Here is an 18,705-nt window from a genome sequence, read left to right as displayed (position 1 = left end):
CTGCAGACAAAATTTATCATGCACTTTACCAATCCATATATCAACGCAACAAATTAATCGGCTTAATTTTCAACTAAACATTTCATAGGCAGAGAAGAAGAAAGTATAGGTATCCCTGAATTTACACATTTACTCACCTTATTAGGTATCCATGATTTTTTAATCTAAGAGCATCAATTGATGCAAAATTATCAAGGAAAATAATCACTCAAGGCACCGTTTTCGTGGTCTTTGAATAGATAGAGGCATCACCTCACCTATACTTTGCACAAGATCATAATCCATGCACCCGTTTGTGGAAAAAATTCTATACCCAATTTTACCATCGATATCTACAAATCTATAGAAAATCATTTTTGTGCACACATATTCTTTGAGATCTGCCTTATCTCCAAACAAGAGAATTTTATTTTCACGCTTGCAAGGATGTCCTAAACTGTTTATTTCTGCAATTAAGTAATGCAGCAAAACGTCAATATGAACAAAAAAACTTCTCTTACAAAATAGTTCTGCATCTACTTTTTCTTCCATTGTGGCTGCCTTTGCACAACTACCTGAGATAAGAGTAAAAACAGAATTAAATATTAAAAAAAAAAAACCTACATAGATGAGAATTGTAAGTAGAACCAAACAGTTGATATTCAAAATTCCCTCAGGAATATAGAATGGCAATGCTCAACAAGTTTTTCATGTGAACAAAACAATCCCTTGAAAGGTTAGCTACATTGTAAAGTTATACCAAAAGTCCTTAGGCTGCACCAATCCTATCTTCTAGACCACCACCAGGTGTATAACATCATGATTTTAGAACATAAAAGTTGACTGCCTCTTCCTCTAACCTTTTTGACTTATAAGACAAGTAACTAAAACTGAGAAATATAACATTCAAATAAGGCTATGTCGGGCAAGTCTCAGCTCCCAAATGCAAAATCAAAGCAGCAGTATTCAGAAAGGCACCGACTTATCATAGAGTATTGCTGACATGTTACAGTGTGAGAAAATTAGGTAAAGCTACTGTCAAAGAAAAGCCTATTTTACTCCCTTGAGTTCACTGACAGTTTTGGCAACAAGTATCACGTGACAATTCAGGCTTAATCATTTCCTTACACACAACATCATATGCAACCATCACAGTCACAAAGATAGTAGCCGGGTATTTCACTTCACACGGGAAAATAGGAACACAGTCACGATCAACCTCACAGTTTTCCACTAGACATGTAGTTTGTAGGTCCAGACACCAACATATATCAAATTTCCGCACTTGCAGTCAGCCCAGAAACAAATTTGACACACATCATGCACATGGCAGCAGGTATCGCTTGTTTTGATACTACATTAGAAAAATGGTTAAACCCAAGAAAAATATAATCAACACAATACACGGGAAATCACAAGATATTTTACATGTACAGGTACAATTATACCCTAAACAGATGCCATTACAAGAATGAATGATTGTGGCCAATGAACAAATAATGATTGTAATGATCAATAATCTATCTTAGATGATTACAAATAAAGTTGTGTCACGGTATTATAATAAAGTTGAGTTTGAGTTGCCGCAATTTTATTGGTTTTCAGGGTTTTATTGTAAAATCTGATCCATTTCCTGGTAACGTTATTCGTGTAAAATTCTGCAAATTGTATGGTGTTTTGAATGTATTCTATGGAGTAATATCGAAAAATAAAATCTCTGTGAATTTGTGACGAAAATATCCATTCGGGATACTACAACGAGACAAGTAGAGTTGTGTTTCAAAATGTCAAGGATGCCATCACTCAGGCTCCAATTTTGGTAATAAGGAATTCATCATCTTTTCGTTTTCTTCGAATGACAGCATTGTTGGAGTCCTTCAAAAGAATGACGAAGGATATGAACAGCCTGTAGCCAGATGCTCAGGGATGCCAAGTTTAATTACACTATAATAGAAAAATAAGCTTACACCTTAGTCAAATCATTGGAGCATTTTCATACAAATGTTGGCTATGTTAGTCCCAATTAAAATAAGGAATTCGTCATCTTTTCGTTTTCTTCGAATGACAGCATTGTTGGAGTCCTTCAAAAGAATGACGAAGGATATGAACAGCCTGTAGCCAGATGCTGAGGGATGCCAAGTTTAATTACACTATAATAGAAAAATAAGCTTACGCCTTAGTCAAATCATTGGAGCATTTTCATACAAATGTTGGCTATTTGAAGGTAGTGGCATCCATTCCCCATCCTGCAGTCAAAGAGATCTTATCACAACAGCATTGCCTGGGAACAAGAGAAAAGTGTGTAGCAAGGATTCAAGAGTATGACCTCGAAATTAAACCCATTAAAGCGATCAAGGGTCAACGATTTTCAAAACTCATGGTTGAAGGAAAAGTGGAAGCCCTTGGGTTTAAGGGTCAAATGCGTTCCATGATTAACATAGTCACTCAAGAGTTAGAGAATATTAACTATATATAAGGATATTATATATTATCTCAAACTCTTGAGCAATCCTCGACACTTTATGGAGCATTAACATAGATTGTTGAGGCTAAAGGCCTCTAAGCACTGTTTTATCAATCAAGGCTTAGGATGGAGAAGTCCTAAGGGGCTAATACTAAGGTGTGTAAATATGGAGGAAGCCCATACCTTGATCAAAGCATTTCATCAAGAACTATGCAATGGTTCATCACGCAGCTAGGACTAATATGCAAAAGATCCTTAGGGGTGGCTACTATTGGCCATCTATTTTTACAGATGTTCATAAATTTGTCGAAGAATGTCAATCGTTCTAGTTATTCATAAGAAAACAAAAATTGGTGGCATTACCTCTACAACTGGTGGTAGTGGAGGCACCAATCAAGCAATGGGACCTTCACTTCATCGAAAAAATCAAGGAAAACTCAAGTAACAGTCACAAATGGATTTTAACCGCTATTGACTATTTCACAAGATGGGTGGAGGCCATACCCTCTAAGAAGGCAACTAACGAGGTCATTGTTAACTTTCTAGAAGACAAGATATCACTTGTTTCAGTGTCCTTGTTACGCATCAAAAGTGGGTAACATGTTACCCCTATGTTAGTTAGGGTACATAGATTTCTTCAGGGCATCATTCACCACCATTGTAAGCCCATGTCACAAGTTAGAGCCATCTAAAAACCATGTGAGGCCATGTATTAGGTCTCCTACACCTGTGCCTTGTCAGTGTGAGTCTATATCCATTTTGCTTTGTCGAACCATGCCCAGTCGCTTGAAAGCTTCATCTACGCAATCTCGTCCCTAATCATATTGGAGAACCTTGGTAGGATTCTCATGAAGGCTCATGGTTTTATGGATCATGAATTTGTAAAGGAGATCACCATTGTATGGGCTAGTCCAACCCACATCAGGGTGCACCTATGTCATTCCACATGGTTGGCATTTATAGATTCTATATGTGACCTCGGCCTTGTTGCAATAAAACTCATGACAATTTTCGCAACATAGCAATCTCATGTGACAACTTTCATGTTTCCCAAGGTAGTTCATGCTTCTCAATGCAAAATGGTCCAGGTTGTCAAAAAGTCAACCCAATCTTAGATTGCAAAGCAAGACTAGAAGACTCCATGCCACATGGAATTTTCAATGCAAAATGGTCCAGGTGGTCAAAAAGTCAACCCAATCTTAGATTGCAAAGCAAGACTAGAAGACTCCATGCCACATGGAATTTTCCAATCAAAGCATTTGGTAAAAGGTTATGCCTTGGTCAAACTTGGTAAACAGAACAGGAATATTCCAAGTGGATTTCTCGGTAGAGCATTGGGCATAATCTTGCATGTATTATGTCAAAAGTGATCAACATGATGAGACGATTAGGACCCAAGTGTCAAAATTTTGAGATCATGAAAGGGGTTGGAGATTAGGCACAGGGGAAAGATGATGTGGCAATGCCATAGAGGATAAGGCAAAACAAAGACAAACTCAGTACAGATTAGGCCCTGAGCAACAAAACCCATATTCCGGATTTGCTAGGGGGGCAAGGGCGTTGGAGATGTAACTTCTGGCGCCCAAGTCAAATTGCACAAGAGAAAGTCAACGTGGAATTAAGTCAAAATATTAGTTGTTATGTCAAGACTAGCCATTAGAAAGCAGTCTATTAGTTGTTGCAACTACCTTGGATCGAGGAAGTACAAGAATGCGTTATAAATTGAATAAACGTTTCGATGATAAGTGATAAGGTCCTATTGATTTGGGGTAGCATTGGATGTTCTCTAACCACGAAATTTGGTGGAGATGTTGGGGCACATGAGATCTCCAATACCCAAAAAGAGTTTGGGTAGATTCAAAACAATTTAGGAGATATTAAAATAATTAATATTTTTAATGGAGTCCCTAAGTCTAAACTTAGGGAAAATAAAATATTAATATTAGACTTAGGGAAAATAAAATATTAATGTGTATTAATATGAAATTGTGTTAGAATAGTCCAAAAGACATGGATCAAGCTAGATTTAATCTTAATCGTTGATTAGTGACTTAATCTCAGTCGTTGATTTGTCAATGAGAAAAGTATAAGAGGAGGCTTGAGGGTCACTTGGAGAACACACTGAGGGAGACTAGTCAGTTCAATTTCTAGAGCGGGGTTAGCTGAGAAATTGAACCAGTGGTCTGGAGAGAAGTCAGGAGGCAGCAAGAACGGAACATAGAGACAGGAGATCAGCGCAAAGGCAGACGCAGGGCCAGAGGAAGCCACGCAGAGGCAACAGAGACTACGCAGAGCTAGCAACGCCTACGTCATCCACGCAGAGGCTACAGGAGTGATGCTAAAGGCCAGAGAGGTTGCGCAGAGCCTTAGTAGGCTGACGCAGAGGGTTTCAGGTTGACGCAAAGGGTTTCAGGTTGACGTAGAGGTCAATAGGGCCTACGCTGGGTTCGGAAGAAGTGCTGGAGAATTTGTCTATCTGTGGGTAAGCCAATTTGGCACCCTGTTGTACTAGAAAATTGCTGAATAATAACATCCTCCCTTGCTGCACCGGTTTTCCCACATTGGGTTTTTCTGGGGACATTAATCCAAAATAACTGTGTCAATGTGTTAATTCTTGTGCATATGTTTGTTTCTGTATTACAGTGTGATATCTACAGCAGTATTTATTTTAATGTTTGTTGAAGTAATTTCATGAATAACTTATGGTGAAATAAGTAGGAAAAGTAAATTAGTTGCTGCAGTGATAGAATTTTCACAGGGTATCAGAGCGAGTAATCAGAAACAGAAAGGGAAAATCAGTTATGGGTTGAGACCACAATGCAGAGGCATCTACCTCAAGGGACTCGTGCAGATTTTCAGTAGATTGCACAAGAGAAAGAGATTTCGATTTCTCTTTGTTGGCTTCCAAGTTGGAAGAAGTGGCGTGTATGACTAGTGCTGCATCATCAGAAGTATGGTATATAGACAGTGGAGCCTCGTGGCATATGACAGGAATCAGGGAGTGTTTCTCAGAATATCGAGAAGAGAGGATGAACTTTCAAATCACCATGGGGAACAAGGCAAAGTGTACTCTAGTAGGAAAGAGTACAAGGATGTCAATCCCACCCTATACCAACAGCGCATAGGGTCCCTGATGTATTTGGTGAATACCAGGCCAGATATTTGCTACGTTGTCAACACCCTTAGTCAGTTCATGGTGGAACCAAAGAGGGCACACTGGGCAACAACCAAACACATTCTCAGGTATTTACAGGGAACAGTTGATTATGGGCTCTTATACACCAAGGGGAAGGATATCAGGTTGAGTGGATTTACTGATGCAGATTGGGCAGGAAGTTCAGTGGATCGAAAAAGTACCTCTGGGTACTGTTTCAACATTGGATCAGGAATGACCTCCTGGTGCAGTAGGAAACAGAAGTCTGTGGCTCTGAGCTCATCTGAGGCAGAATATATGGCAGCAAGCACAACTTCGTGTGAGGCCATATGGCTTAGAAAACTGTTGGTGAACCTATTCAAATGAAATATGGAGGTGACCAAGATCATGTGTGATAATTAGAGTTGCATCAAACTCTCTGAGAATCCAATATTTCATGATAAGTCGAAGCATATTGATATCCGATGTCACTTTGTCAAAGACTGTGTCCAACGAGGAGTTGTACAGTTGAGCTACACTCTACAGGAGAACAAGTGGCAAATATTCTCACCAAGACCCTTGGAAAGTCAAAATTTGACTACTTCAGGGAAAAGATGGGGATGGTAAAGAACCCCTTTCAGAAGTAGTGTGTTAGCAGCATGAATGAAGAGGGAGTTGCAGTGTTGGGAGAAAGGACCAGCAGCAACACAGATGCAGAGGGAGTTGCAGTGCGGATGCAGTGTTGGGAGAAAGGACCAGCAACAGAACGAATGTAGAGGGAGTTGTCGTACAGATGCAGCGGTGGCAATAGCAGAGTCATGGGCAGCAGTACAGGATGCAATAATGCAGAGGATGTTGGGCAGGGAGGCTTAACATCAGCACAGGCACCGATGTCCGATGAGCAGGGTGATACTAGGTGAGGAGTATTACTAAAACACAGTCCTCGCTAAGAGGAAGTGTTGAGTTGGGGTAGCATCGGATGTGCTCTAGCCACGAAATTTAGTGGAGAGGTTGGAGCACATAAGATCTCCAATACCCAGAAAGGGTTAGGGCAGATTCTAAACAGTTCATGAGATATTAAAATAATTAATAGAGTCTAGAGAAAATAAAATATTAATGTGTATTAATATGAACCTGTGTTAGAATGGTCCAAAAGACATGGATCAAGCCACTGCCAGATCTAATCTTAGTCGTTAATTAGGGACTTAATCTCAGTCATTGATTTGTCAACGAGAAAAATATAAGAGGAGGCTTGAGGGTCACTTGGAGAACACACTGAGGGAAACTAGTCAGTTCAATTTCTAGAGCAGGGTTAGCTGAGAAATTGAACCAGTGGTCTAGAGAGCAGTCAGGAGGCAGCAAGTATGGAACAAGGAGACGGGAGATCAGCGCAGAGACAGAAGAGGCAAACGCAGGGCCAAAGGAAGCCATGCAGAGGTAGCAGAGACTGCGTAGAGCCAACAAGGCCCACGTCATCCAGGCAGAGGCTACAGGAGTGATGCAAAAGGCCAGAGAGGTTGCGTAGAGCCTTAGTAGGCTGAAGCAAAGGGTTTCAGGCTAACACAAAGGGTTTCAAGCTAACACAAAGGTCAGTAGAGCCTACGCTAGGTTCGAAAGAAGTGCTAGAGAATTTTTCTATCTGTGGGTAAGCCAGTTTGGCACCCTATTGTACTAGAAAATTGCTGAATAATAAAATCCTCCCTTGTTGCACCAGTTTTCCCACATTGGGTTTTTCCGAGGACATTGGTCCAAAATAACTGTGTCAATGTGTTGATTCTTATGCATATGTCTGTTTCTGTATTACGGTGTGATATCTGCAGCAGTATTTATTTTAATGTTTGTTGAAGTAATTTCATGAATAACTTATGGTGAAATAAGTAGGAAAAGTAAATCAGTTGCTGCAGTGATAACATTTTCATAGGTCCACCCAAGAAACTTGTAGATAAGATAAGATAATTTTTTTAATGTCTAACAAATGACCACAAAATTGAGTCAATGGAATTGAAGAGTGCAACTAGTATGAATACAATGTGGGAGTGCCAGCACAACTACTAGAAAAGCCAAAAATAATACAAAGAAAGAAACCTGCATAAGTATACCATCTCCAAATGAAAATATGTTAAAACTGCATCCAGGGGCATTACTTCATTAGGAGCCATTTAAAAGAAAGGGAAATACTCAAAAGAGAGGAAAAAAAGAAAAAACATTAAGCTTCAAAAGTGAACATGATCTACTTCACTTTACTACTAAGTTTAGAGAAATCAAAAGAAATGCATGGTTGAAACTTGAAAGAGAATCAATCTGAGTAGAATAAGAGAAATTAAAAGATGTATAGTAAAAGAACATTAAATAAAGGTTTTGTGATCAACCGTGCCACTATTTTCCTTGTCCCCCACAATCGTCTGGCAAGCAAGCCTCCAAGTCTCAGGTTTCTGCACTTGCAACAGCAAATGGTTAAAATTTTAAAAATTGAATGCAAAGGAAATGGTTTGAAAACAAGCAATTCAAATTTAAAACAAATAACACCACACGTGCATGAACTTAAATTTTTAGATGATTATAAAAATAAAGAAAGAATGAAAATGACCAATGAATGACAAGTTAAACCATTCATGTCTCTACTTTTGAATTACCATTAAAATAACCAACCTAGCTTAATGCTTTGACTTTTCTCTAGAAGTTTTCTCATTCATTACAGGGATGTATCTGATTCACGTAATTTACTGAATCATTTCAAAGGAGAATAAGTGCATACCTTCTTAAGGTAACGTTGCTCTGTGGTTGTTCGTTCATTCAGTAACTCCTTGCCTTGTACAATCTGATAGTACAAATGAAAACATTGTTAACATGACTAACTCAACATAAAGATTGCATATTTGTAAACTAAACATGCAACTAAAGAATTTCAAATAGTATTTTGATCTCTTTAACAGCATCTTCAGTTGCAACAGCATAAAAAATTTATTGAAGAAAAAAAATCAAACTCTAGTATAAATGGTTGCTTCAATAGTAAAACTCCAAACAAGCATATTGTAAACCAAAGTTTTTACTTTTTAAAATTCTGAAAACATATATTATATGCAAGAAAAAAAATTGATCAACAGGAGGACTCTCTTTCCAGTGTTAGAAGCTGTGATCCAACTTAAGCAGGCACGACCTCTTTAAAAATACCCATGGCCTTTCAAACCTAGTTAACCTCTATTATAGCATTCAATAAGAAACATTTACTCACAAAAATACCTTTACAACAGCACTCCCACTGCAAATTCAATCTCTAAATACAAGACTCATTTATAAAAGATCCCTCAATGACAAAGCAAATTCAGAAAATATTGTTCACATAGAATAGGAGTTGTTTGATAACACATTCCTGCTTCTTTAAAGCATTTCATAAAGATTGCGTTTTGGTCTGGGTGACTCTCCATCAGAGCCTGGTAGTTGACAATATACTTCATTCAATAGGATGTTTGGACGGACTCTGTACAGTTCACCAAAAGGACAGAACAGTGAAGCATTCCTCTGGAAGCTACAACATGGCCCATAGTTTCTCAAAGTAAACAGAATATGCAGTACTGATTATAGGCCACCAAAAGGACAGAACAGTGAAGCATTCCTCTGGAAGCTACAACATGGCCAATAGTTTCTCAAAGTAAACAGAATATGCAGTACTGATTATAGGCCCTTTCCCATGGAAAGGAGTGATATTAGAGACTGTTGAATGACTAGATTGCAACATGATACATCACTTGTTGATTTTTTGTGGCATTGGGAAGTATTCCTGCTTGCCTAAGTCGGCCTAGTAAAATTATAAAAAAAAATTAATTAAAAATTTGACTTTTGGAGCATCAAGCCGGCCCAAGAAGACAAGTCAGCCCAGCTCATGAAGGGATGTGTCCTTTGGGGTATTTCACGGTTCACCCCATTTGACTTGTATAAAAGGCATTATGACCTCTCATTTTCTCCATCAAGCATGCGCAAGTCTGAACAAGGAGAAATTGGATTTTTCTGAGGTCTATCTCTCTTCATTGGACAGCCACACGTGTAATGCAGTGCCGAGATTCACTGTTATTGACCAAGCTACTTAAGTGAGATTTGACCAAGCCGTTGGAGTTGACCACAGCCTCATGGTTGACTGCGGCCACAGGGGTTGACTGCAGCCGCAGGAAGTGGCCACAAACCACAAGAGTTGACCGCAGGCCATAATTGATCACAGGCCATCGGGTTGACCATAGGACTGAACTTTAACCATGAGGCTGAATTTGACCATAGGATGATTGTTTGACCAGTGTTGAATTTTGGTGGTTTGACCAGTGTTGACTTGGAGTTTGACCAATTTTGACTGGTATTTTTTACTTGGACATTGGCACAAATTTCTAGACAAATTGGATTTGTGAACCTTGCTGAAGAATAATATCTCCTAAAAAAAATTTGTTGGATTTTCTCCCAAGGCTGGGTTTCCTAGGGTAAAAATATTGTCTCTATTGTGCATAGTTAGTGTCTTTCTATGATCATTTACTGTTGATATTTTCTGAAGTGCAATTGCTCAATGATATCAGTGGGATAAGAATACTGTGTAAAATCATTAGGAAGTAATTATCTGATAGAAATTAGAATTCTACTATGTACCTTGTAGAAAATTCAAAATGGCATCAGAGCTTTGTTGAAAGAGCAACCATTGAAGTCAGCGTAAGAGACAAGTGTTCAGCAGCTTGACGGGATTTTAGATCTCTTACCAAATGGTGTCAAGTCTCAAAATGGAAGAAGGAAGTTCTTTTATGGTCATTAGAAAGTCTCTGTATCTGCTCTTTCAAATTCTATTACAAATAATGATATTTGTTTGGTGGACAGTGGTGCTTCTAGACACGTGATAGGTTTTCAAGATTCTCTCACCTATCTGACTAAGAGGGACGACTGTGCAAATTATTAGGAAAGCCAGCCCAGGCATCGGTGCCCAAGGAGAAGAAGAAGGATATGTCAAAGGTCAAGTGCTTCATTTGTCATAATTTTGGACACTATGCCTCCCAGTGTCCTAAGAAGAAAAGGAAGAGAAAGCAACATGCATCAGTGGTCAATGTTGATGATGATGACGATGAGCATCCACCTCAATAGAAGTCACAGATTTGTTAAAAAGGGAGTTGACAATCCTCACCAGTTTCTTCCCAAATCAAAAGACAAGTACTTCCAATCATATTTTTTCTCACTTGATTATTTTACTATTTTCATTTTTGGTCAGCCTATTGTCCTTGTATTCTTTACTTAGTTATAATTTTTTCCTTTCATCACCTCCTGAATGGAGTTTGCAGAAAGGAAGAATAGATCCATAGTGGAGACTACCAAGGCGATGATTCATGCTGTAGATGGCAGCATAGAAGCGAGTTTTGTGGCAAGTGGGTTCTCCCAAAAAGAGGGAGTGGACTACGAGGATATTTTTGCTCTAGACGCCAAATGGTCAAGTTCTTGAGCTCGAGCATAGACTCAACATGAAGGATTGATGTTCGAGAGGGAGGATTGTACAAACATCTAGGATCCTGCCATACGACTGAAAGAGCTTCCAATTCCGAGGGCGAAAACAAACAAGCGGGGTGGAAGGAGCAACCTTCCAAGAGGATGTCATGGTTTGAGATTGTTAGACAAGAAGTCTCTAGCAGTTGTATGCCTTCTATGAAGGGACCATGCCAGACAGTCGAGTATGCTTCAGTGATAAAGGGAGTAGCAATGGTAGGAGGATTTCTTTCTATGAAAAAGGTAGCAGCAAGGATTGCCACAAGAGGATCTGCTCCAGTGTCAGAGGGAACACCCAATCAGAATAAACCAAAAATCAACTGCGGTGATGGATCCAATGAAGGAATTTGGTCAGTTTATGGTTGAGTTAAGGTATGCAACAAAACATGTGTTGAAGTACCAACATGGTACGGTTGGATATGATCTGAGATAGGTGGTTAAGTGAGGCTATAGGGATATACAAATTCAGATTGGGCTGGGAATGCAGAGGAAAAAAATAGCACCTCGAGGTGCTGCTTCAACTTGGGATCAGCTATGATGTCCTGGTTTAAAAGGAAGTAAACTTTTTTCACACTCAGTATAACAGAGGCAGAGTATATCACAGCGAGAGCCGCAAGTCAGGAAGCAGTGTGGTTTCATAAACTACTTGTGGGGATATTTGATCAAGTGCTAGAGATGACCTTGATATATTGTGATAATCAAAGTTGTGTCAAGCTTTCGGACAATCCAATTTTTCATGACAATTTGAAGCATATTGAGATCAAATATCACTTCATCCAAGACATGGTGCAGAAAGAATCAATGAAGCTCCAATACATATCCACAAACAAGTAGATTACAGACATTCTCACCAATCTTCTATCTAGAACGAAGTTTGTATACTTCAGAGACAAGCTTGGCGTGATGGCAGATGCAGAATGTCTCCCTTATTGATAGGGAGTGTTCATATCTTTGCAGGATCGGGCAAACCATCTCCTAAGAAGCTAGACAAACTTGGTTGGGTCATGTTGATATGACTAGGGGAGATGGATACATTCCCCTGAGTAGCCATAAAAGACTTGTTGATTTTGGGTAGCATCAGATGTTCTCTAGCTCCGAAATTTTGTGGAGGGGCTAGAACACATGAGATCTCCAAAACCCAGAAATCGTTTGGAGGAATTCCACCCGGATGAGAAGTTATTAAAATAATTAATATTTTTAATGGGTTCCTAAGTCTAAAATTAGGAAAATAAAAATATTGGTGGGTATTAGTAGGAATATGGGTGAAAAACTTATAAGTAACAAGGATCAAGTCCGTTTTAATCTTAATCGTTGATTAGGGACTTAATCTCGGTCATTGATTCATCAACAGGAAAAGTATAAGAGGAGGCTTGAGGGTCAGCTGGAGACGCACTTGAGAGATCAAAGAGTTTGATTTTTCTAGAGCAAGGTTTGCTGATCTAAAAATCACTCGTGAGTGATCTCAATTAATAAATAATGAATGGAGGTATTACAGACTCATGTGCTGGTGTGTTTCTATGTTATTTTAGGCAACAGATCGATCAGATTGCAAAATAAACAGACACTGAAAGAATGGAAAACAATAAGAGAAACACAGTAAGCAAATGCAAGAACACAACAGATTTAATAAGGAGTTCACCCTATTCTCCAGGGCTACGTCTCCAGTCCAGCTTTCAGTGGTGGCCTTCTTTTATTGTGAGTTTAAAGCAGAGATTTACAATGAGGAGCTCAATTTGAGTCTCTTGAACAGATAATGATTGGTAGGGTGGTTCTTGGATTCCCCAAGCCACTAAAGTGCACAGACTCTTTTCCTTTCCAAGTCTTGACCTCTTTGGTCTTTGATAGGAGGAGCCCAATGTGGTGCTCAATTCCCGACAGATCCTCACAGGGATTTGCTTGAACCTCTCAAGCCTTTTGTCTGCTCGATGTTACCTTAGGTCAGCTCGGCTCTCTGTTTTTTGCTTCTCGCTTCACCGTCTTTTCTTTGCTCTCGCTCTCTCTGTCTTCGTTCTCTTCTTCTCTGTTCGTGTTCTGTTCTCTGTTTGTTCATGGCTTAAAGCCAATTTGTCCTTGACCGTTCACTTCCTCTTCCACCCCTTCGGATCGCCTGATGTTGTTCGCTTGGAGTTCCCTGCCTCTGCGTCATCACCATCGTCCACAGGGAAGTGGTCGCTTGTCCTCTCACGAACTGCGCCAGCTCTTCCTCGACGATTCGGTAATTCAGTTACACTGTGGAATGACTCATCCGTCAACTCAGCGGTCAAATCAGACTTCAAACTCTTATGGGTCGCGGCTTAATCCCCTGTCAAATCCGGTTTCTCCATCGGGCGTGATCTCCGTCGTCAGATCTGGATCCCCCAAATCCTACAATATTCGCTCATTTCGGATGGTTGACTTGCTCGACCGTTAGTGCGCAATGAGAGGCAATTTTCTCTCTCATCCACTGGACACGCATCGTGTGATGAATGGAATTGCTCATTTTCTGCCAAATCCACTTATCACCCAAGGATGCCCTCGATATACCACCGGTTTTGGAGCGCGGGACCCACCTTTCACCTTAGCGCTTTCCCCACGGTTTCCCAACTTCCCATGCGACTGAGTGCTTGGGGCCTTTCCTTCTCAAGGGGTTTTGCCCAGCGATGCGCGATTAAGCGCTAATCACGCATCAGAAATGGCCTCTGTTTCCCGATCTGAGCTTCCCAACTACCAGTTTTGCCTCCTGCGCAGTCTCCATGGGCCTCGGTCAACGCGCTTTGACCGAGGTCCTCGTCGTTCCTTGCTGGCTGCAAACTGCCACTATCCAGAGGTTTTCCTGATCGCTCTTTGTTCATGAATTTTGAAGTTTGTCCTGATTTGATACAGTCATGGCATTTGATAATTTTCATGGATCCAATTCGGATCACGGCCTTCCCACTGAAAAGCTTTTGGACCACCAAAAGTTGGTTTTCAAGCTTCGACTAAGTGAGGGTACAATTGTCTCACTTGTCCAATCTCTATCCACTTTGCACTGCTTGGCTTTGAACCCTTGAGCCCTACTCTGAGGTACTCAACTTCTCCCCTGCGCGCCGTCCTCACCTTCCTGTCCAGAACTGTGTCTTCCTGCAATTCATTAAGATATTCAGGTACCAGGTCATCAATACAAGGCAATTGACTCTGCTCTTCGAGATCCTCAATTAGTGAAGGTTCAAACAGCCTCAAGCAATCTGCATTTACGACTGAGTAGATGTGCATGTAAGCTAGTAGATCAAGGCGAAAAGCATTCTCACCAATCTTCTCAAGTATCTTGAAGAGTCCATACCTAATAGGCTTTAGCTTTTTACCTTCACCTTGCATCCTGTCCTTGCTGATATACAACCAGACTTGGTCACCAACTTGGAAACTATGCTCCATCCGATGCGTGTCATGCCTTGCCTCATATTTGGCTTGGCTCTTTTCCAGCTGTTCCTGTACTGCCTGGTGGATCTCTTGGATCTTTTCAATGAACCTAGTTGCCCTATCCACATCACTATGTCCGTCAACTGTGGTACCTTTACCAAAGACAAAATCCAAAGGAGACCTTGGTGTGAAACCAAAACAGGTCTCAAAAGGAGATCTCTGTGTAGAAGAATGTTTTTCTCTGTTGTAAGCATGTTGCACATAACACAAATGTTCATCCCAAAGCTTAGGATGCTTGCTGCAATATCCTCTGAGTAACTGGATCACTGTCCTATTAACTACTTCTGTCTGGCCATCAGTTTGTGGATGAAAAGTTGTGCTTTTCTTCAGTTTAGTGTCCATTAGTTCCCACAGACTTGACCAAAACTTCCCCACAAATCGGGTGTCTCGATCAGATACAATGGAAGTGGGTAATCCAAAATGAACCCATACATGTTCAAAGAACAGTTTTGCAGTTTGTTCAGCTGTAATCTGTTTATTACAAGGTATCAAAATACACATTTTGCTGAACCTATCCACAACAACATATAGATAATCATGACCTTTCCTAGATTTAGGCAGTCCTCCAACAAAATCCATGGAAACACTTTCCCAAGGGTGAGAAGGAACTGGTAATGGAGTGTACAAGCCTAGTTTTCTATTGCTGGGCTTGCTTTTAGCACACATAGTACACCCTCTTACATATCTAGAAACTATCTCGTTCATTTTTGGCCAATAGCAAAATCTTTGCAACTATGCAACTATTTTACTTACCCCAAAGTGACCTGATATCAGAGAAGTGTGTGCTTCTCTAATTATCTTTACTCTTTCAGTTGTGGAATGCATAACTTCCCACAATGGTATAAGAGTCGGTTCTTTACATGATAATCCAATTCTTCTACTCGTTTGCCTTGAATTAAAGTTGCATATACATCTTTAAAGTCTATATCTTGAGCATATTGTTCAATGTAGCTTTCATGTAGCACAAAATTATGCTTAAGTATAGTAGATGCATTTATAATGGGTCTAGATAACATGTCTGCAGCTTTATTATGTATGCCATTTTTATATCTGATGACTAAATGAAACTGTTGTAGAAAACCCATCCATCTATAGTGCCTTGATTGCTGCAACTTAGTTTGGGAGTGTAGATATTGAAGTGGTTGATGATTAGTATGTATTACTGTCTCTTTGCCCATTAAGTAATGTTTCCACTTTTTCACACTCTAAACTAATGCATACAATTCTTTATCATATGTAGGATAGTTAACTACTGCAGGATTAAAATTCTCAAAATGATAACATATGGGTTTACCGTGTTGTGTCAACATTGCTCCCATGGCATAGTCACTGGCATCTGTTTGATCTCAAATGGTCTTCGAAGATCAGGCAGTGCTAGTACATGTGTTGTACTAATCTTTTCTTTCAAGGTGTCTAAGGATTTCTGTTGTTTGCCTCCCCAAAGAAACACCTTGTTCAATCTTGTTAAAGCATGTAAGGGAGCTGCAATTAAGGACAAGTTAGAAATGGACTTCCTCCAATATTGTGCTGCTCCTAAGAAGCTTCTAACTTTTGTAGCAAATTTGGGTTTAGGCCAGTTTACAGTGACTGCCACCTTAGAGGGATCTATCTTCAATTCACCACCCCCTACTATATGACCCAAATAATTCAGAGATGTTTTTCCAAATTCACATTTTGAGAGTTTAACATGAAGTTTTTCTCTTTTCAAAACATCTAGTGTCTGCTTAACATGCTTTAAGTGTTGTTCCCACGTTTTGCTAAAAATCAGAATGTCATCCAGATACACAATAACAAAATCATCAAGAAAAGGTCTGAGCACGTCATTCATTAATCTCATGAAAGTCACAAGAGCATTAGTTAATCCAAAAGGCATAACCAGCCACTCATACAATCCCTGCTTAGTTTTGAAAGCAGTCTTCCATGCATCTTGTTCTGCAACTCTGACTTGATGGTATCCACTGTGCAAATCTAGCTTGGAGAAATAAACAGCTTCTTTCAATTGATCTAAAAGATCATCTATGCAAGGAAGGGGATAACGATTTTTGATTGTTATCTTATTCAGTGCTCGGCAGTCAATGCACATTCTCCACGAGCCATCTTTCTTTCTCACCAAAACGATTGGTGACACACATGGTGATGTGCTAGGTCTGATGAACCCTTTCTCGAGCAAACTCCTGCACCTGCTTCTTGATTTCAGCATTCTCTAAAGCGGACAACCTGTACATTCCAATGTTAGGCAATGGAGCATCTTGCTACAAATTAATATCATGTACTATTTCCTTTTTGGGTGGCAGACCTTTAGGTTCTTGAAACAAGATATCATACTCTGAAACAACCTTTTCTAAATCAGCTTGTTGTTTAGCATTACAGCCCTCAAATACATTATCAAGTTTCTTTTCCTTTACAACCATCAGTAAGAATTGTTTGCATGAATTTATCATTACTTTCATCTACCCTGATTTTATGAGAGTATAATTATTCTTGAGCTTATGAGCTCTTACAAAGTATTTGATTCCATCTTTAACAAGTAGATACTTGTTCCCAGCTCTATAGAAAATAGTTTTCCTATCATACAAGTAAGGACTTCTTACAACAATTCCACATATATCCAAAGGAATTATGTCTAACTCAACCTCATCTACAAATGCTGACCCAAAAGAAAACTTGAGTTTGCACTGTCTAGTCACTTGTTGTGCTTTATCATTTAACCATCCTAATGGGTATGGTTTCTTGTGAGGTGTAGTTGCTAATCCCAACTTCTTTACAATTGCTTCAGAAATTAAATTTATTGTGAGCCACTATCAAACAAAGTATCAATCTTTTGATGTTTGGAAATAACTCGAATATGGAAAAGCTCATGTCTTTTTCTCTCATTTTCTTCATCAATAGTAGATTGTGCATAATTACTAGTAGATGCTTCAGAATTCTTACCTCTTATACCTGTGGCTGCAATGGTTGTTTCATCTCCTGAGTCTGACCCCAAATCTTTTGAATAGCTGCAGCAATCTTCTTCTTCTTGCCCTCAAACTTCTTAGGTCTCAACTCTGGATGCAGAATCCAACAATGCTCATCATCATGCCCATCCTTTTTACAGTGAGTGCATGAAGCCTTGCTTTTCTGTGCAGTGTTAGCCTTCCTTGCTTTCCATTTCTGCTTTCTTTTCTCCTTATTCTTGCTTGCAGTGGGTTGGGATGACCCCCCAACTTCTTGACTTCTATTCATTCCTCTAGCTTCTAGATGAGAAGCTTGTACAGATACCTCATCTATACTAGTGGGATTAAACATGAGGATAGTGTGCCTCATGTAGCTGTGTAGACCACCAATGTACTTCAACAGAGTCTCAGGTGAGTCTAGTGAGATTCCTAAAATCAATGCTCTCTTTCTAAATTCTTGAGTGTATCCTTGCACACTTTGCCCTTTCAACTGTCGAAGAGTTTGCCAACTCATCATGGCTTGCTGCATGTAGGCCAATGGATAGAACTGCTTTTTGATTGCAGAAACAAATTCACTCCAGACAGAGATAGTCTTACCATGTCTTTTCATGTCAGCTTGGGTTCTGCCTTCCCACCAAACCAAGGCAGTGCCTCCAAGGCGTAGGCTTGCCAACTGAATCTTGCTCTTGTCTGAGTCGATATTCTGCACTCTGCAATAAACATCAATTTGTCTAATCCAATTGTCCAGCTTTTCTGCATTCAACTCTCCATCATATATAGGTAAATCAAATTTAACATCTAGTTTGATCAAAGATGCTTTCTTTTTAGGGCTATCAGGAGGTGTGAGAAAGCTTTCCTCTTTCCCTTTGCCTTTTGAGTGGTCATGGGAATGTGACTCATCTTCTCCTTTGTCTTGCTTAGAGCCTGATGAATCTTCATCCTTACGTTTTCTAAAGTCCCTATACATTTCTTCTACCATGGACTTTATGGATAGGAAACTATCTATGAATTGAGGGTCTGGCCCCATAGAACCTTCTTCTGTCATTGTCTTTCGAGGATAGACTCTCCCAATTTCAGGATTAGTTTCAACCAACTCTTCTTCTTCTAATTTGATCTTTGATCTAGTATTCAACAACTAAACCAACACAAGCTAGTCTAACCTTAATAGCCTAAAGCTTTGATACCACTTGATCTGAAAATCACTCGTGAGTGATCTCAGTTAAATAAATAATGAATGGAGGTATTACAGACTCATGTGC

The 18,705-nt window shown here is 39.6% G+C and overlaps 1 protein-coding gene across 1 annotated transcript in view; it reads right to left on the bottom strand.

The window, feature by feature from the left end:
* Window positions 1-453: 453 nt before the first annotated feature.
* LOC149143404 (photosynthetic NDH subunit of subcomplex B 3, chloroplastic-like) overlaps window positions 454-18,705 on the bottom strand; it is a 72,860-nt gene continuing 54,608 nt past the window's right edge. Inside the window, exons 2-4 of the mRNA XM_089449592.1 lie at window positions 8,332-8,394; window positions 7,946-8,008; window positions 454-554 (exon numbers count right to left, since the gene is read on the bottom strand). Of these exons, the coding sequence (XP_089305718.1) occupies window positions 516-554; window positions 7,946-8,008; window positions 8,332-8,394 (165 nt within the window). The 3' untranslated portion in view covers window positions 454-515. The remainder of the gene's footprint in view (window positions 555-7,945; window positions 8,009-8,331; window positions 8,395-18,705) is intronic.

Source organism: Pinus tabuliformis, chromosome X (assembly GCF_031772625.1).
Source record: "Pinus tabuliformis cultivar Carrire ecotype Pingquan chromosome X, CPIR1, whole genome shotgun sequence".
Taxonomy (NCBI): Eukaryota; Viridiplantae; Streptophyta; class Pinopsida; order Pinales; family Pinaceae; genus Pinus; species Pinus tabuliformis.
Note: the sequence above shows the minus strand (reverse complement) of the source record. Positions and strands in the feature narration are given on the sequence as shown.